Raw genomic sequence first — 21,109 nt, 5'->3', positions numbered from 1 at the left:
ACTTGGCATATTGTACAATGTTACTATAGTATCAAAGTATTGATATAATATATTATGGGGTGCCTAGTGATTCCCACCTCTAACAGCCAGCTACCCTCAGTGCTGCTGGTGACTTTTCTGCCTTTTGCCTGTGGCAATAACGCTGTGTGGATAATCATCGCTGAATAAAAATATGCTAAAATATCCAATATTTTATTTAAATATGTGCTGCTGCCCTACTGGTATATACTTAAAATGAAGCTAACAAATTTCCATTTGCTTTCATTACTTTTAAAGTCATTAGGCTACCCAGAGTCTTTGTTTATGTTTGGAAAATGACAGAATTTAGGCTAGCTGTTTCTCTCTGTTTTCAGCATTTATGCTACTTAGCTAACAATGTTAGCTTTACTTGTCAAATCTTAAATTGGCCTCCACAAAAGCACAACAGAATGACCAGTTTGGTAAAAGTATAAAGTAGGTAACATTTTCTGAATGACTCATAGTGTTTTTGTGTGCGTTTGCGTGTCCATATGTGTATACCTATAGAGTCAGGAAGGTGCTGCAGCATGTTAGAGGATAGCAGCAGGTCTTCCAAAGCCTCGCAGCCCGAAATGTCCGCGTCCAATGTCTCGATACGATTCTTAGCCAAGTCCAAGTACCGCAACTGACGAAGCTTCCCTATTGACTATTGTGCGGGGAGAAAAGAACAGAGTAAAGACGAATAAGCAGAAATCGGAAAAAAGCATAGACATGTTCAACTGTATATGCTCACATGAAGCTTTTTGTCCCAACTTCTGCTCACCCCTGGTATAGTCTGCAGAGAGTTATTATCAAGCCATAGCTCCTTCAGATTGTGGATCTGTTCCAACACCTCCGGCTGACATGCGCAAAGAAAAACCGACATTTTCACTGAACACACGCTATAAATTATACATTTAGACTTCGCATTTATATTGAGACTACTAATTATGTACAGGTGCAGCCTTTCTTTTCTGCAGTTCATTTACAGATAACACTTTTGGTTGTGTTACTTTATTGTTTAGTAGCTTAAACATACTGCATGCACAGCACTGTATAGTTCAACCTTTTATGTTTCTGCTTCTCTTAATTTTCCATGTCCACATTTGCTAATTTCATTTCTAAAACATGCGTTAGCTGGTCTCACCACTTCAGAAAATTCATTGCTACCCAGATCCAGCCTCTCGAGCTGTGTCAGTCTGTGGATGGACCTGAGAGGAAAGAATCCACTGATTAGTACAGGTTTGACATTTTGTACATAAATTTAAAATTGTACGCACCGAAGACCTCACAGCACACATTTAAAATTTTAAATACTTCATCTGAATTTGGACACAGTGAATTCTTACGCTGTGACTTCTGACAAACTTACTCAGTTTGTTAGAAGTTTTGAGCCCATGCAAACCCCTGTACTGCGGTGACTTTAGCATGTAGCATACGTATACAGCAGAATTTACTGTTTAGCACAGGCAGAGAACATTTGGCAAGTTTTTCATAGGCACAACCCACATATTGAACTATGCTCTTTAACCCACAGATGCATTTTCCTTACAAATGTGGATCCTTTAAAGGGGAAACTAGCAGGCTTTCCAGTTATATAAGATATATTTCCAAGACGCATTTTTACAACAAAGACATAATCAACTGAACACAAATTTCATTAGCTTTTGTGATTAAGTTTAGCAATTGCATTGGTAGAGTAACTGGCATTAATATTACCACTTTTCACAAGACACTGTTACTGAAATCACTGTTAATCTGCAAGTGCTGTACAAGGTTATTGAGTCTAGAAGCAGTTTGTAGTGGAGCTGTCCTCTGTGGTGATGGTGAGGATAAAGTCAGCTACATAACATTAAACCGCAAACATTTAAAACAGTTATGAGTGACACACTGATGATATATCAGGCTTCGTCAGTATTTGAAAACAGCTGCAGAGATAAATACAGTTTTTATCCGGGGATCTGGAAATGCAATCGCACACTCAGGAACACATGAGACTAAATGTTTCTCTCGCTCTCTCACACACACACACACACACACACACACACACACACACACACACACACACACACACACACACACACACACACACACACACTCAAAAACACATATGGCAGTTTGCCTCACTTTGGCATTGTTTTCAGGTGGTTCTCCCTCAGCTCCAGGATCCGTAGTTTGGAGAGTCTGAAAAGCCAGAAGGCACATGAAACTTAATTCAATGCAATAACAATCTATCGACTGCAACAGCTAATGCTTGGGAAGTTACATCAGGTCAAATAAGAGAAACAAGCCCCGTTTAATTTGGTACAAAACAGTGCCAAACCCATTTTGACACTGAAAGCATTACATATGATCAACACCCACTGGTATTCATCCATTCAGAGAATACCTGCAACATATAGATTTTCATATGCTCTAGCAAACAGTAGCACACTATGACCTGCATAAAATGCTAAAATGTATAGTGATGAGGTAAAGATGGATAACTGGTTAACTGGAAACAAATTCATTAGCAAACTGTGAAGGCTAATGAACCTGTATGTGCACAAAAATAGAGACTCTGTTCACCAAAGTACTTAATCACAAGCTATCAGAAACAGTCAGTTTACCTCCCAAAGTTAGCAGGCAGATACTCCAGGAAGGCATCGTTTAAAAAGAGCTGGGTCAGATTCAGGAGCTGCGTAAAACCATCTGGGAGTCTGGGAAAGAAAGACAGAAAGAAATTGTGCAAAACAAGAAAGATGAAAAAGGTGTGCGTCCTTGAACGGCCTCAGTGGAACAAGACACGGACAAAGTTCCCAAAACAACCCCTGCAGAAACAGCTAACTGCTGTTAGCCTGCGGATGACTCATCTGCTGCGTGCACACGCTCCCTCACACACACACAGTGACACACACACACACACACACAAAGCATGGGAAACCTGCAGGATACTGTGTGGTTGACTCTAGTTTTGCTTCGTGGCATTAACACACCGATAAGAAAACAGCAATTACAAGTGTAACACCTGATGCTCAAAGTATAATGATAAACAACACCAGCGCTCTACTGAAATACTTACATCTTCTTCTGCAGGCCAATACTGATTCTACGGGATATGAATACAAGAGCATGGCTGTACAGGGTTTATGGATGCAGCCAATTATTATAAAATATTCAGCCTCTCTGGTGCTACATAAATATGAATATGTAAAAGCAGGGTGACCTGTAAAAGTGTGAAACGCTGCAATCAAACAAACTTGAACCACGCTTTCCTTTCTTCAACTGAAATTTGCTTCCTAAATATAACCAAGCCAAAGTGAACGTCTTAGAGATGTTTGTTCTTATGATGATGCAGTCAGCGTTTTCACCGTGGTTGTTATCCAGAGGCTGCGTGCTTGGAGTAATTAGATGCACAATGTTCAATTTTTCAACCTAGCTTGTAAACATTAAGGTTGACAGCCATCAAACCAGAGACTGAAGTAATGTGTAACAGGTTCAGCTGTGCAGTAATGTGCAGAGTGTACAGTTTGTGTCTTACTTGGTGATGGGGTTGACACTGGCTTCCACCACAGACAAGCCTTTACAGCATTTTATATTGTCTGGAAACTCCTGGATTCCTGTTTGACAGGAAGAGAGTCATACATGATGTTTAGTTTCACAAAAGTCTGGACCACCTGGTTTTGTTTCTTCTTCTTCGTTGTGAAGTTTCGGTATTGCAATTATGAGGTTTCGTCCTGTTATTTTAAACCAGGGTTGTTTAGGCTGGATACCGTTTTTACTGATGTCTAGCTCTTTCAGGTTCACCAGGCTGGCGATGGTGGTGGGCAGGTTGGACAGGTCGTTATCTGGCATGCTCAGCTTCTTCAAGGCCTGGCAGTTGAAGAGTTGCTGTGGGAACACAAAGAGGGACGATAAAGGAATTATGATCTTGGCAGGGTGTAGAACGTCACCTGGAGGCATGAGGCACTTAATGTTTTTCAAAAAGCTAGGCCACTTTAGCAGCACTTGTCTATTAATAATGCAAATGTAATGTCTTCCCACAGGACAAAACACATTATAGATTGAAAGGAAAAGACATCTAGACAAATGTGCTCCTAAACAGAAAAATTATGCTAATAAGAAAATATATACAAAAATGAAAGAATTTGTGGGGAATGTAAATGCGATAAATGCTCTAGGAATTCAGAAATACCCATGTAAAAAATATAACAAAGCAAATGGTCAAAACTAAAAGGTGATTCTTGTATACCAGATTCTAAATGAGCAGCAACACAATGGTTAAGAAAAAACGTAACTAGATAGTAAAACAGCTTCACTCAATCTTCACTCCCTGCATTTTAACAAAACTTTCAATCACTCTTGCTGCCTGCTAGAATCAATAACGGCTGCATTTAACATCCAGAGATAAGGCCAGAGTTTTAGGCCAAATAGTGAAGTATATGGGCTCAGCAAGCGTATTACTCTCAATGACCAAGCTAAGCTAACCTTGACAGTTTTTCTACAGACTCACTATGGTATGAAGCCAAAAGGTGTTTCTCTTCATAAATGTATCTGATTATTATATAGCAACAATAAGGCAGCTGATAATAAGCCAGTAGAGCAATAATATTTCAAGTTTTAGCTAATATCAATTTAAAAAATAAACATTGTGCTAGCTACAGTAACTGGGTTATAATCCTCTTGCTTGCCAATATGGCTATTTTTATATGAATGTCATCAAAGTGGGAATATTTTCATTGCTTAAATATAACAATAGTAAAGCAACTGCAATATTAGCGGTTTTGGTTGCTAATTAAAAGCTATTATATCCTCCCGAGACCTAAGGAAACAAATATCTTTCAATGTCCTGCCTATTTGGAGCTAAAAGAGGCCACCTGAACACATGAGATATCATTGGAAAGGCCACAATGTCCTCTTCTGAGCGCAACATCACTTATTAGGGTAACTCAAATACATCAAAAGATATAGACCAAAAACAAATGTCTATTAAAGAAGACATAAAAGAATGGGCTGGTTTTCAGGAAGATATGCTAACAGCTATTGTCAAGATAAAATGACAAATTTGCATACCCTGAATTAATGTAGTCTCATATACAATACAGTCTCTCTAAACTTCTTCCCAAACTTATAGAAGAATTGAACATTGAATGTTCTTAGTGTAGTACTTGCACTTTTAGTTTTATGCAACATGACCCTCATGAATATACAGTAATTAGCCACACCAAAAAAACCCAATAGCATACAAAGTGGATTAAACTAATAATCTTATTATTTTGCAATGGCTTTTTGGAAACGTGGGTCCCTGGTCCCAAAAGGTTGATTCTGTTCATCTGGACAAAGCGTTTTCAATGCAAGAAATGTTTCGTCACTCATCCATGTGACTTTTTCACTCTAAGCTGATTGCAGGTTTCCCCAGTCTTATAAACAGTACATTGCACAATAACTGTGAGGTCAGATCATTAATATGTAATGTAACATAATGTAATGTAATGTGTATGTGTTAGTCCCCATAGGGAAATAGTTCCTCTGCATTTAACCCATTCACCCAGTGAAGCAGTGGGCAGCCACCAATGCAGTGCCCGGGGAGCAGTGTGTAGGGACGGTACCTTGCTCAGGGGTACCTCAGGGTAGCAGTTCAGTGGAGTTGAACCCCCGACCTTCCGATCATGGGGCCACCACTCTACCTACTGAGTAGGGTTGCCAACTCCCTGAAAAATAAATAAGGGACACCTCGTGGCCAGGGCTGGGCAACCCAGTTGTCTTCACCCTTCCCAGTGTGGTAGCTCTTTTTTTGTGTGTGAAATTATTTTTTAACCATTTGACTTGAACTTGATTTAAGCAGATGCATATTCTTTGTGATATGAACACATGTGAAACAAATGATCATTTAGCCATTTATTTTTAGCTCAAAATGACAACATTAACACAGTAAAACAGGTCTCTTTCTTAAACAGAAGCCTGTCATGCTTAACTTTTGAGAATATAAGTAAATCTTTCTTTAAAAGAACTCTGTCCTGCTTAACTTAAAATTATATAAATTAATAGAAAGCAATAGAACAAAAATATTCTTGTAACAGTGCACATTTAGTGCATTTAGTACAATTGGCTTCAGCTGAGGTATTATTTCAGCTTTTCTAATGCTAATCAGCTGCTCCTGTTTGTAAACCCGCTTGTTCCCATGATTACGCATCATAACTCATCATCATTATTCATCTATGTATTACTTTTATGTATTAGTCATCTATTTGTTGTAATCATTTATCCTTGCAGTTGTTTATTACACAAAATAAATTATATTATTACACTTCTGGCCACATAGCGCTGATATTCACTGCACATGCCCATATTAACCTTAACCAGAGGGTTTAAAAAAACAAACCAGTGTTTACATACCATATCTGCTTCTGCCATGCCTGGTGGACAAGAAATTGGTTAAGGGTTCCCCGAGCTTTCACGCCCCTCGTGTTCTTCATGTGCCCACCATTAGAAGCATGCCTATGGAAAAAGTGCGCCAGCACACAGTGCAGTGCGCTTTATAGTGCACTTTTCCAGCCAGGTGTTTTCCTTTTCCCATTCCTCCCTGTACTTTTGAAGCCTTTTTTTTCTTTCTCTGAGCGAACAAACATTGCTGCTCTAATGCTGGGCTTACACTGTGCGATTTTTGGCCCATTTTGAGCCGATTTTTGAGTCGTGCGACCGATTTGGTGATCGGCCCGATTTTGGCCTTCATCGTGCATCGTGTAGTATACGTGGGGTAACGAGAAGCGATTAACACCTCACGACCAGCTCCCGATCATCAATCGCTCGTGAGGGTGTCACCACAGGCGCTCACATTGCTCACGCGCAAACACATAAACGTCGGTGAAAAAGATGGAGCAGCACGGCTGTGCAGCGTGTGATCTGGACACAAGCAATGGAGGCACAACTTGTAGAACTTTGGAAAGCTCATCCGAGCCTTTTCGATGTGGCATCACAAAATTATCACGACCATAACAACCGTGAAAATAGTTGGATTTACACTGTTGCTCAATCACAGCTGCCTTATTAATGTTTTTCATTAGCAATTTAGCAAAGTTGATGGTGGCGGTGTGCGTGTCTGTGTGAGTGAAAGACAGACAGAGAGAGAGAGCGACAGATTTTCTGTTATAACCTTCATTTTATGGAGGCACAGTGTGCTGTCCGAGACTTGCACCGCAGTGTCGGCGTTTGTTTCCCTGTTGGCCGGTATTTTCTTCGTAAGCGACCTTTCCTCGACCAATGAGATAAGCGATAATCTGACTTGTCATACTCGAATTGTCATAAGTGTGCTGTCAGCTCATTGGTCACAAAGCAGGAGAGCGGCTGGGAATTATGTTTTCAAACAAAGTGTTAATTCCATTAAAAGTTATAGACTACTTTTGATTCTCACTGTATTACGGGATAAAGTGCGTCCCTTATTAGCTCAATACGGGACGTGTACTTTTGTTTCTAAATACGGGACGATTCCGTTTTTTAAGGGACGGTTGGCAACCCTACTACTGAGCTATCCCTGCCCTTGCAGGGATGCAAATTCTCATGACCATTGATGGACAACCACTGATCAAAGACTATTGATCATTGATCAGTACTCATGGCCATTGATCAGTGAGATCAATGGCCATGAGTACCATTCACAGAGAGTTGAGGAATGGCTGCAATCACAGCATGTAAGATGGCAAAAATGTACCCTCAGGCCCCCTCCTCGATTCAGAGATAGTCTTTCCCTTTTCACGTAAATGGCCTCCTTGACGCCCCGTTCAAACCAGTGTTCCTCCCTGTCCAGGATGTGTGCATCCTCATCATTGAAAGAGTGTCCACTGGCCTGTAGTTGTAAATAATAATAATAATAATAATGGATACTTTATTGATCCCCATGGGGAAATTACTTGTTTTTCTCTGCATTTGACCCATTCACTCAGTGAAGCAGTGGGCAGCCCACTAAGCAGGCGCCCGGGGAGCAGTGTGTAGGGACGGTACCTTGCTCAGGGGTACCTCAGGGTAGCCGTTAAGTGGATTCGAACCGCCGACCTTCCGATCATGGGGCGACCACTTTACCTACTGAGCTATCCCTGCCCCAAATAGACTGCAGAGTCCTGACCTGACGAGTTTGGTCTTCTGTGTTGTGCCATCCGCTTTGCCAGAGGTTGTTTGGTTTCCCTGATCTATAAATCCTGGCAGTCCTCCTGGCACTTAACAGCGTACACTATGTTACTCTGTTTGTGTCAGGGGACCCAATCCTTGGGGTGGACCAATTTTTGGTTCAGCGTTTTTTGGGGTGTAAAAGCCACAGAGACACGGTGTTTAGAAAAAATGCGTCTCAACTGCTCCGATACTCCTGACACGTATGGGTCACTAAGGGTTTTCGCTTAGGCAGCAGTTGTCCTTCTCTTCTGGATCAGCTGGAACTTTCTATAGGTGCCTTCCCAGCTTTGACAAAAGTCCAGCTGGGATAACCACATTTACTCAGGACCTTCTTGATGTGATGTGCTCTATGCTACTTTAAAAAGTACTAGCTAGCTGTAGTATATTGTTGCAAAACCCTCAAAACATTTGAAGAGGCAGCAGCCTCTTTCCTGCAGATCAATGGGCAAGTTTTTGGGCTGTGGGAGGTACCTAGAAAGAAACTACGGCAGCACGGGCTCCACACAGAAATAACCCTGACCACATCTAAAACCACTTCTTGCTACGTAGTGAAAGTGCTAACAACTGCACTGTTCCCAGATCCAAACTTGATTAAAGATCTGGGCTTATTCAGGATCCAAAGACTCTGCTGCCATCACTTGTAGACCAACGTCAAGTGACACATCTATGGTTTCCTTGTCCATGCCCAGACATACCAAAGCTACTTTGGAGGCATGTTGGGGGAAGAACTGACCCAATCTTAAGCAGGTGATTTTAATTCTGAAGATCATATATATTTTTGTTATTTTATTGACCAGGCAATATGTCACCTTCATTAATTCTAGGACATTCTCTTCAGTAAAAAGTACAGCACATAAGCCACAGCATATATATTCTAAAATGGACAGATCTGCTCTGAGTGGAGAGGTCACAGCAGGCCACTGTAACAGAGCCTTCTAAACACTCACACACATGTAGAAGCTGCCCAACTCACTCACATTGGAGCCAGAGACTTAATATGCATTGCTGGCACAGACATACATTTTCAAGACTGAGCAGAATGTTTTTGTGCAAGTTAAATGCGAGGTCGCACATCTCATCTCATACATCCTTATTAGACTGTCTCCATTCATGCTGGCTATATTTAGAAATCTAATTCAACATCTTTGTCATTTAAACCAGGCCAGGATATCCATAAAATGTGACGGCCCTTTAATAAGCAGCACCTGTAATTCTCCTTGAAATTTTAGAAGGGCGTTCTGCATCAGTGCTGCTTCTGTGCAGCTCCCAGTGTGAACTCATGGATATTAATGTATCAATATTGCCCAGTAAGGGTATCGCCACAAAATAGTGAGAGGGCATTTTAAGTTAGCATCAGTGTTTCACATCCGAAATCCAAATTCGAAAAAATCATAAACAAAGCAACATGACTAATGGTCAGCATTGCATACACAACTGTACAAAAAAGGTGCAGAACTAGCTCAATAAACCTGAGTGGGTGAAGTGAAAAGGCAGTTTGTGATCCCTAATTGTTACTCAGGGTACCAGTGGATGAACAGCTATTAATTGTGAATTTGATCAACTGTCAGAAAAAGCAGATTTTAGTTTAGTAGTAGAAGCTTAATAGTAGAAGAAGAAATTTTAAAAAAGGCATAAGGATTAGTAAACCCCCCAAAAGAGGTCAATAAAAGGAAGAAGAGCTATATCAGGAAAAAATTAACATATGACTCAGGGGTACCTTGGGTAATTCCTCAATCTGGTTGGCATCTAGGTAGAGCTCCTCCAGAGTTCTCTCAAAGCTGAAGATTTCCTTGGGGACCTGCTGCAGGCTGCAGTGGGAGTAGTCCAACACTGAGATCACTTCCTCTTCACCACGGAAACAACGGCACGGCACCAGCCGGCCAATCAGCTTCCGTTTAGTGGTCATTTCCAGACACTGCACTGAAATGGTGAGAAAAGGAGAGAACAGACATGATGTTAGAGGCCTTTAAGGTTCAGCAGCTCGTGATTTTAACAGGTTTGTTGTACCTGTTTCTTATTAATTATATTATTTTTAAATTGTAGATATTCTATATGTAATTTAAACTGTTTTCTCTTTGTTTTAGATTTGTAGAACTTTGGCCAACACTGTTGGATGTAAAGTGCGTTATAAATAAAGATGCTATGCTATGCTACCTGATGGAGTTCTTCTGTGTATAACCTTGTCAGTCTGATAGCATCATTAACAGTATATGGGCAGATTAGCGTACTAAAAGACAGGCTCTGATATAAGAAACTAGTTATACAAAGTGTTTCGATAGTGAAAAAATCGTGAGTGGGGTTTTCTATAAAACGTGGGAAACAAATTCTAAAAACTACGTGATAAAAAATGTGAGTTGCATTCATTCACAGTGACAGATTTTGCATCTTTTGATGAGTAATGAAATAAATAAATGCACAAAGAAACATTTTCACAATCCACCTACTGGAAAATTATTCATACTGTGCAGAAGGAAAAAATGTGCCTATTTGAATCTCAAAGTGCAAAAAACAATGTGTTAAACACAGTGGGATCAGATATAGGAGCTTTTCATTGTACAAATATCACCTACATGCCTTGCATAGACAGGAGGACTGTTCATCTTATGCATAGTGAGCCCTCCACAGCCTTGCAGAGGATGAGAAACCAGTGGTGACCAAATGGTTTGCTGAGTCACGTTAGTGTGTCTTGGGATTTTGTAGCAATCATGCATTATTACTGCAATATAATTTTTAATGAATTACTGACTTGTTCTATCTGTAGGCACTCTGTAGGTCCTCATAAATACAGAAGCAAGCTGTCAAAAGTAATCAAGCCTGCTCAGACTTGATCCCACCAAATGGTGGTAATTTATACAGTGTGACACATCAAAGCCCCAATTCATGACAAGAAGAATGACAAAATATGTGACAAAAAAATTTGATCACTTCCTACAACTAACAACACTTTGATCCCCACCAATAACCACCTGAGGAAAAGCGAGAACAGTATCAGCAGAAACTACTAAGCTTCAATAGCTTCAGTCAAGTCTGGGGTGACAAGAGTTCCTCTGTCCAAATTCATCATCAAGCTTAGTTAGCTAACAGTAACAAGCATGAAAAGAAACTAGCATTCCTTTGAGGCTGAAACCAAAAACGTTTGATGGACTGTGTGAAAGTCTCATAAATGGTGAGGCAAGTCCATATTGGTGTTTTTTGCTACAGAAAAAATAATGCAAGTGTACCAGATGACAACAGATGCTGCAAATACACATAGCACCCTCATCTGACCATGGAAAGAAGGGAAGATATCAACTGATAAAGAGAGAGGGGTGAGCAACCTTTACTTTCAACAGAGTAATTTCTGAAATGTTTGCCCTTCTCAACCTTCAAATCAATGCAAAGCCAGTGAAGGGCATTAGACACTAGAGGTGGGAATCACCATACATCCCACGATACGATATTATCACAATACTTAACGCACGATACGATATTATTGCAATTTTTTAAAATATTTTGCGATATTCAGATTCTGTACATAAAGGTAAACTTTATCAATATTCATTTTATCTAATAACAAAGTCTCGCACTCAGTCTTTCTCTCATTTCAGTCAGTTTTATTGTTGACAAACTGAACGGTTTGTATTACAGTCTAGTCCAACTTAACTGAATGCAACCATCTGGTACAATTATAGCTATTCTGAACTATGCAATTTATGAAAACTATGCAGCCCATTCAGCAACTGAAGAATTTGAAAGTAAATTAAAACAAAATATAATTTTACATTACATAAAAAAGTTTTAAACTTAATTAAAATAAAACATGTCTTAAATTAAAATAAGTAAACTGTCATGTTTATTGCTGCCAAAAAAAAAGTTAAACACATTTGGACAGTGAAGGAATGTCAGGATTCTTGCTCAGAAAAAGGAGCTGATCAACATGCTCTGAAGTCAGAGCACAAAAACTTTTTTTGCAACAAAATATCGATTTCTGCTGTCCCTGTATTGATACATTATTAGCAAACAAAATATCACGATACTACACAGTATCGATTTTTCCCCCCACCTCTATTAGACACTAGCTTAGGCTTCAAATGCTGTAGTTCAATTTAATTCAGTTTAATTTATACAGTGACAAATCACAACAACAGCGCTTCATAATGTAAGGTAGACCCTACAGTAATAAATACAGAGAAAACTCCAACAATCATATGACACCCTAAGAGCAACCACTTTGGTGACAGTGGGACGGAAAAACTCCCTTTTAACAGGAAGAAGCCTCCAGCAGAACCAGGCTCAGGGAGGGGCGGGGCCATCTGCAGTGACTGATTGGGGTGAGAGAAGGAAGACAGGATAAAGTCATGCTGTGGAAGAGAGCCAGAGAATAATAACTATGATTCAGTGCAGAGAGGTCTATTAACACATAGTGAGTTAGAAAGGTGACTAAAGAGGAAATACTCAATGCATCATGGGATTCCCCAAGCAGTCTACACCTACTGCAGCATAACTAAGAGAGTTATGCTGCATTAGTTATGCTGGGCTTAAGGGCCTAATCCTAAAGGTAGAGATAGGGTCTTCCAGACACAGGATGTGTGTGGTATGGTTCATGGTTTTTCTATAAAAATACTGGACACAAAACATTATTTTTACTTGTGAAAACAAACAATATCAGATTTTGTTATCTATTCATAATTTGGTTAGTGGTTTACAACATTAATAATAAGATAAGATAATCTTGATGTCCAAAATTAGTGAGCTGATCCTTTTAAATCTAAACCATAGTTCAAAATCAGCATACAAAGTATTTTAATCTGCACGTACCAAATCGTTCTGTTGGCTCGAGCCTCTCTGTGTGGTGTCAAGTTTGAACGTTCTCCTCATCCTGACTCTTAATTGAGTTTGTGTAAATGTGAGTGTGGCTGACTGACAACCCTGTGAGAGACAAAAACAAAGTAGTCTACCAAAAAATATAAACGCGGTGATCTAAAATTGCTGAATGATTATTTGAGCTGTTTTCTTACACTGAATTTGAATGAACTACTGCTGTACTCAGATTTGAGTCCATGGTCAAGTACAGGAATCAGTGCCCACATCCTTTTGAAATAGACCGACTCTGAGCCAGATCAGACATGGACACTGCTAAAGGTTTGCTCTTACAGTAAAATTAAACTAATGTGGGTATTGACACTAAGTGTCCCCGTCCAACCAAACCAAAACTGCAGGTGAAGTCGTATTATAAGTGACTTTAGAGAACGATATCATTTACACTAGCACCACATTTTTGTGAAGTGAGACATGTTTTATTCAGACCTTTATGTTTTGTTTTTGTTTTGTGTTTTAATTCAACCGTGTTGAACAGCCACTGTACATATTGGATATGTGAAGATTGTTCCAAGGCAGAGAAAAATGTGAAATTATACTTTAGGTCACAGGTGTTGAAGGACCCACATTAGTTTAAAAGCTTCACATGACTGTCAGGCAGATGTAAAACTCACATGGCAGATGGGTATCACAGTGATCCCCCGCCAACCAGCAGTTACCCAGTCGGCTCGCTTTGTCTCACACACACACACACACACACACACACACACACACACACACACACACACACACACACACACACACACATGGTCTTTTCAAACAACAAGCCAGAGCCATATAATTAGACCGAATCCTTTGTAATTCTGCGACAACATCGCTCCATTACACAACTCCATTTAAAAAGCTTGTGGCTGAATGGCATAAGTAGGCTAACCATGGTTATTAAAGTCCTTGAGTGAGGACTCATCATTCAGCTTTATCATTGCAAACCCACTCGCTCGCTGCGCTCAATCTATTGACAAATAAAGACATTTTAACGCCAGCCCTTTCAAACGGAACAAAGAGCGAGTTTTCAGTGATTGGACTTCAATTTCCTGCTTGATCTTCAACTGCCATCGAGCACAACAGCAACTGGATGCGATGAGAAGCTGCAGAGCGGCATGAAAAGAAAGAGATGAGGAAACTAAAGAGAGAACGTGAAAATAAGAAGGTGTAGAGAGCAGTGAGAGGAACACCAGGAGGCTCAGAGATAAGACCTGCAGCTTTATCTGGCTATAAACACACACATGTCCAGCACAGTGAGACCAGATGAATTCAGACGATAGAGAGAGTAATCTTGAACATTGCGAGTACACTGTGTTATCTGTTCTAGCTTTTTGCAAGCCACTGAAATCAGATAAAAAGGTCGCAGATCCTGCAGGACTGTTTATCTAAAAGGACTGGACCATTAAAATCAATGCATCCTTATCCACAGTCATGCTCAGTGCAGGTGTAATGAGGCCAGCTGACATTTACTGTTTGCCTATTCTATGTGTAAACCCGGTAGTCAGTGCTTCTCACGATGCTGTTTGGCGGCGGCTTGTCTGTGTATTATTTTTTACCGCAGATACTCGGCCACTTCAGTAGTTACACCTGCCTTAATTATTTGTGAAATAGATTCAATAAAATGCTTGAAACATTCCTCAAAGATCTTTGTCCATGTTGATATGATAGCATGTCATATTTGCTGCAGATTTATCAGCTGCACATGCACAGTGTGAATATGCTGTTACACCACATCCAAAACGTGCTCTACTGGATTAAAATCAGGGCCATCGGAGGCCATTTGAGCCTAAACTGGGCTTTGTGACATGGCATGTTAGCTTGCCGGAAGAATCCATTAGAAGTTGGCTACACTGTGGTTGTAAAGAGATGGACATGGTCAGCAACAATACTCAGGTAGGTTGTGGTGTTTAAACAAGGCTCAGTTGGCACTAATGGGCCCAAAGTACAACGAAAAAATATCTTCCACACTATTACACCACTATCATCCTGAAATATCGATACAAGGCCAGATGGATCCATGCTTTCCTGCTTTGCAGTTTCTGAAATGTACCGAGAACTTTCCCACATTCAGTGTCACTAAAATTACTTTTCTTCCCACATTCAACATTTCTGAATGCAAGCAGTTGCTGCCATGTGACTGGCTAATTTGTGTTAATTAGGTGTACCTAATAAAGTGGCTGGAGAGTGTAGTTTTAAAGCAAATAGCGTGGATGCTATTAAGAAAGTGTAAGAAGTTTTAACCTAATGTTTTCTTATATATTTTTTAAATATATAACTAACTACGTCACTTTGGAGACTTTGAAGAAATTGATGTGTTAATTACACTACTGTGACATAAACTGTATAATCAATATAATCATGATGTACACTGCATATTATGGAATATTAATGCTATATCTCTTCTAGATATGAGAACTGTAAAACATGCTAACATCAGATGTCTACCTTTTATTGAAAGTATTACAGTGCAGTACTGCGCGGCACTATTCAGTTCAATTCAATTCAGTTTTCTTTATAGTGCTAAATCACAACAACTGCTTTAAGGTGCTTTATATTGTAAGGTAAAGATCCTATAACAATACAAAGAAAACAAGAAAACCCAAGCAATAATATGATCCCCTTTGAGCATGCACTTTGGCGACAGTGGGGAGGAAAACCTTCCTTTAAACAGGAAAAACACCTCTGCAGGAAGCAGGCTCAGGGAGGGGCAGCAACCTGTCAGACTGGTTGGGGTAAGGGGAGGAAAACAAGTCAAAGACATGCTGAAAAGAGCCAGAGATGAATAATAACTACTGATTAAATGCAGAGTGGTGTATAAACATATAGCGAGTGAAAAAGAAACACTGATGGGAAGCCCCAAGCAGCCCAGACCTATTGCAGTGTAACTAAGGGAGGATTCAGGGTCACCTGATCCAACCCTAACTACCAAATAAACTACCAAAAAGACTCTCTATCAAATATATTAAAGAAAACACATACAGATGTATTGCTTTGCTTTTTTTCATAGCTACACAACTACACTGATGTGATCCATATTTCCTGATTTCTAAGAAAGGGCCTGACTTGGAAACAATGTGCCCTCTGGTCATCTGCTTTATAATTAAGTTCCCCAATCAAACCACAACCATTTTGGCTGGGACTTAACATTGCTGTCCCAACAGCATTTTCTCAGAAACATTTAATGTTAACAGTATCCGGGCCTGGAGCAAACTACACCACAGGTCAATACATCCTGCTGCTCTTTACAATCTTTATTAGATTCTCTGCAATATAAAGATGCCTAAACAAAGAGGTAACACACTACATGTGTCCACGCTCAGCTTGCTAGAACATCAGCTTGCTAGTGTGGCTGTCTGAGCACAGGCGGCAGAAGTCAGCTGACACACTCCATCGTGGTTACACAGCACTAAGGATCTTCTCAGTGGCTGAGTAAGAAGGCAGGCGGACTGCTTGTTGGGCTTAAAAATACATAATTAGCAAACATGCAAAATCAGTTTCAGTGTCTACAGCATCCTCGAATCATTAAGCCAGATGGCCCAGTATTATGTTCCAAAGAAACCAGCAACACTAACCACAGGTGACGTGACCCACAAATCAGAGTTTGTTAAAACTCATTTTCCATCTATAACGTGCCTTTTTTGACTCTGGAGGTTTTTGGCTTTAGTTATCATTATTCATTGTGTGTGTGTGTGTGTGTGTGTGTGTGTGTGTGTGTGTGTGTGTGTGTGTGTGTGTGTGTGTGTGTGTGTGTGTGTGTGTGTGTGTGATCCATCACACATAAGCAAAAACATTTGTTTTCCTGACTGAGGTGACTTTGAGTAATTACAGAACTCACTAAAAGGAGCACAGAAAAAAAACTTTTGTCTTGAAAACATGTGCAAAATATGAGCTCGCCGTCTGCTAAGAAATCTGTTTCTATAAGCTACTGATAGTGCAGCTGCCTGCTCTGCCCTCACGGTTATGGATGTAACAGCTTAATTTACAAAGACAGAGTAGACTAAAAATAACAGCTTTTTGTCAACGGAGCGGAGAGGGAACGAGAGAGAGGAGCTGATGTCGCCCAGGCAAGTATTAACAACAGCAGGGTGACAAATAGCAAATATGGGTGTGGGACACCTGCACAGACTGATTATCTGAAGTTCATGAGGAAAAGAAGAGGGCGCTGTGCTGCCACTGTTCACAACAGATATCACACCAAAAGACAAATAACAAGGATGAAGACTGCTCTGTGTGACCCATATATCAATATAACAGTGCAAAGGACTTGGCCACGTGGCCATTCATGGATGCAGTGAAATATTTTAGTCATCGTTAGGTTTTGTCTTTATTTCTAACACACTGATCACCTCTGCTAGAGTGAATGTAAAGGGGGTGCCGAAGTGTGTCCAGTCCTGCCCAGACATCCAGATAGCATGCAGCACAAAAAAGAAAAAAAAGAAATACAGTTTGGATGGGAGTCAGAATGAGCCAGTACCAATAGGATGAAACAAGGAAGTGAGCGTGGTTGGCTGTGTTGGCTCTTGCTGCTGCTATGGAAACAGCATGACGGAGCAGACTGACTCTGCAGAGGCAATGCTTCATGTGCAAGTGCAAGTCCCCCCCACACACACACACACATTTAAATAGCTTTGGTAATCATCATAATAATTATGACATAAAACAGAAAACAAAGATGTAGTGAGAAGGTTTACAAGAACTGCTACTGTAACATACACCCGCCCACATGTGCACACGCACAGACTTAAGCACCTCCACACATGTACACTTTTACACACCAGCAGCGGGTGAAAAAGAAGAAGACTGTGATGAAGAAGTATTAACGCCACACTGCACGCTGTTAAAAATACTCGAGAGAGAGCCAAAAATCCAACTCAGGAGAAAGTAAAAATGCAGCAGTATTGGTAAAAATGTGCAGACTTCATTATGTGAAAAGGTCCTTACAGTTTATCAAGGGCTATAGTTAGTGCTGGATCAGATGACCTTGTATCCTCCCTTAGTTATGCTGCTATAAGCCTAGGCTGCTGAGGGCTTCCCATGATGCACTGAGTGTTTCTTTTCTTCATTCACCTCTTTATACTCTCTGTGTGTTTAATACTCTGCTCTGCATTTAATTATTAGTTGTTATTAATCTCTGGCTCTCTTCCACAGTGTGTCTTTTGTCCTGCCTCCCTCCCTTCACCGTCAATGCCCACACTGAAATGATCAGGTGTTTGTTAATAAAAAAAGACAATTGTTTTTCTGCTAAATATACTGTACTGACTGACCAGGATTTTCCATCAATATTTTTTTTTTTCATCCCTGACGGCACGAGCACGTTCCAAGATGACAGATGACAGAATTCACTGGCTCAGGGATCACCAGAGACCTGACCTTAGACCCACTGAGAATCTTCTGGATGTGCTCCAGAAGACTTTAGCAGTCTGACTGCCTCATCATGGTTACAAGATCTTGTTGAAAAAATATTTAAATACACTTTGTAAATATCTCGAAACAATTCCTCAGTGAGTGTGTAGTGCCTATAAAACTAAAGGCAGTCCCAGAAAATATTAGAGTGTGGGACTTTTTGTTTTTTGGCTGTGCAGTGTACATATACAGTAAGCACTGGGAACACACCAAGCAATGTAAGAAATATTTCTTCACATACCTTTTTCACAGAGTCACAAAAACTACTTTTGACCCCCCTTTATTGTCTACTAATAAGTCAAAACAAACCATCTTTAACGTTGGTCCCAACTACTGAATTGCAGGACACTTTGCTGAAATGTCACACAAAACTCAACTGCACTGTCTGAGCTGGTAAAAATATTTCCTTTTAAAATTATATAGCTTCATAAAATGTTCAAGCAAACTCTGCTTTAGCTCGGCAGTCCCCCAGAGTTAAGTTTTTACCACAGCTAGCGAGCGATCGGCAGTTCTCCTGAATTTCCCCTCGAGCGGTCGCTTTCCTCCTCCCTCTGCTCTTCATTCAAGCTTGTGTGTTTGTGAATATCTGTGCATGTCCTCCAGCAGCTCAAGAGGGTGAATTCCCCTAGGGGTGCCATGACAGCCATCGCTTCACGTGCAGCCTCACTGTCGCCACGGTAACCGCTGCCATAGAGACCGTCTCCCAGGAGCTGGGTGTATTTTTACTCATTCTCCTGCTCTCTCTGTCTCTCTCTTCTGTGTCATAAAACAGAACATGCTGCACTCGGTGGGCGAGCGCTCCACATTCTGCGACGCTTAATGTAGACTCAGATATGTCAGACACTTTTATAGCACCCTGAATAAGAGCCCGAGAACAACTCCATGCCACCGCTTCGTGTTTCCTTTTCTGTTTCTCGCAAAAGGCGGGAGAGCTGCGCTCTGTGGATATCGCCCCAGGGTTTCTGCACTCGCTCACAACAGTCGCACGCTATCGCGGACGAGCACATGTGAAACACACACACACATACAAATCAGTGACACAAACAGTCATGCATGCTGACTCATTTACTTGTGTCAGTGACGGTGAGAGGACACGGAAGATCCTGTTTCACATCCCAGTGCTCCACATTGTCAAGCAAATCCCTGAGTGTGAGTGTGTGTGTGCATGTGGGAGGCAGTTAGTTATCTAGCGGCCAAGAACAGCTTGTTCTGCCACTTTCTGTGTTTTGTTGGGTTGTTGTTTTTTTTTTTTACATTTACTAAACATTAAATAAGCACTTTGGGCAGTTACCTGTACTACCACCACATGAAAATACTCACACACACACATGCAGATTTCAATTGTGCTTGAGTCTCTGATCATCAGAGAACATCATTTTAAGATGTTCTTTTTGAAAAGTCCTATAGAAATGTGCTGTCATCCCACATACGTACACTGGAATAGTGAAAAGTTATATAAGTCTGAGGCACAGGTTTATCATTGGAGGACTGATTTTGATAGTAGATATTAAGCTTTTTAGACAAATCCACAGTCTGGGATAACAAGGCATCTGGCTGCAAAAAAGGCTTGAAAGAGAGTCGTCATAAAAAAGTGAGTCTGAACGATGCGTCATCACTGAGTGGATTTTGCCTCCGCTTGCTTTTGTGGAACTTTGGTGCACAATCAAACCGTTCACCCTTCAGCGTGGCCGGACAACCAGCACTGAATGAGGCATTAACCAGTAGAAGGAGCATGCTACCCGTATCAGCTGCTGCTTGACTGTCAGACTGTCCTGTGCTGCTCCACAACCTTTAACATTTCAACACACAAATAAACTTTGCAGTGATGACAAACGCCCCGATCTTCTGATATTTTCTTACATATTAAAATGTGGGGAAACTCACTCGTGATGTTGTCTGTTGCACAATGTCTTCTCATCATATCAGACCCCCCCAAACAATTTGTTTGGTTATTTACTGCATAAGTTCATGTAGGAAAAATATAATGAAAAAAATGTAAAGAGACTGATCGATAAGTACCGGATGAATATTATAAATAGCAAGCCAGCAAAGTCTGGAAGAATAATCTGATGGAAAAAAACCCCCAGAAAAAAACTGGGGTATTTTCTCTGTTGGCAATAATCACAAAACATAAGTATCACAGAAAATATATCAAATTAGAAACAATTTCTTGTCGTCTGCTACTTCAAAGGTTAAGATCTGGTTAAGCTTCGGTAGCTTGACTTAACCAGATATCCCACACAACGTTCAGGGCTGCTTTCAAAGTTAATGTTAAAGACCTTAAAAGGCATTAAAGACAGCGGATAGGCTGATCCATGATATGTATCTGAGCAATTAAAAAAAATGTGTTATCTTGTTTTGGAATAGAAAAACCGTACGACTGATATAGAAAAAATGAAGGACTTTATTGCTCTTTTTTGGCATCACAGGTCAAAGCTGTTTGTCTAAAGTTACAAAGTCATACCTGTTAGGAATAAAATGATTAAGTAAAGCTGTTTTTTGTGATTATTATATACTCATTGTCTTTGCGCTCATTAAGAGTTGGCACTCTGTGTAAATAGGGTCAAAAGGATCAATTCAGTGCTATGATTGAATTGAATTATTGAGGCTGACATGTTGAGCTGCAGAGGGATTTTGCAAACATGCTTACACATCATAACTAGTTAAAGTCAGGGTGAAATTTTTCTGGTCCAAGAGAGTCTGAACAGATTGTCCCGGACTTGGA

At 40.4% G+C, this 21,109-nt stretch overlaps 1 protein-coding gene across 17 annotated transcripts in view; it reads right to left on the bottom strand.

Annotated features, from left to right (window-relative positions):
- The window catches only part of lrrc7 (leucine rich repeat containing 7), a 148,811-nt gene that overhangs the window by 48,290 nt on the left and 79,412 nt on the right, over window positions 1–21,109 (bottom strand). For 12 of the 17 annotated variants that reach the window (XM_085437613.1, XM_085437615.1, XM_085437618.1 and 9 more), the window contains 8 exons: window positions 9,857–10,059; window positions 3,750–3,867; window positions 3,518–3,596; window positions 2,607–2,696; window positions 2,125–2,181; window positions 1,145–1,208; window positions 752–856; window positions 520–664 (listed from right to left, as the gene is read on the bottom strand). In XM_085437613.1, coding sequence (XP_085293739.1) covers window positions 520–664; window positions 752–856; window positions 1,145–1,208; window positions 2,125–2,181; window positions 2,607–2,696; window positions 3,518–3,596; window positions 3,750–3,867; window positions 9,857–10,045 — 847 coding nt within the window. In that variant the 5' untranslated portion in view covers window positions 10,046–10,059. The remainder of the gene's footprint in view (window positions 1–519; window positions 665–751; window positions 857–1,144; window positions 1,209–2,124; window positions 2,182–2,606; window positions 2,697–3,517; window positions 3,597–3,749; window positions 3,868–9,856; window positions 10,060–21,109) is intronic. The other 5 variants (XM_085437612.1, XM_085437617.1, XM_085437616.1 and 2 more) reach the window with 1 other exon arrangement.

This window comes from Copadichromis virginalis, linkage group LG17, assembly GCF_057382275.1.
Source record: "Copadichromis virginalis isolate Kocher_CV1m ecotype Utaka linkage group LG17, C_Virginalis_male_GT1.1, whole genome shotgun sequence".
NCBI lineage: Eukaryota > Metazoa > Chordata > Actinopteri > Cichliformes > Cichlidae > Copadichromis > Copadichromis virginalis.
The sequence above is the reverse complement of the archived record's forward strand: the minus strand, read 5'-3'. Positions and strand labels throughout refer to the sequence as shown.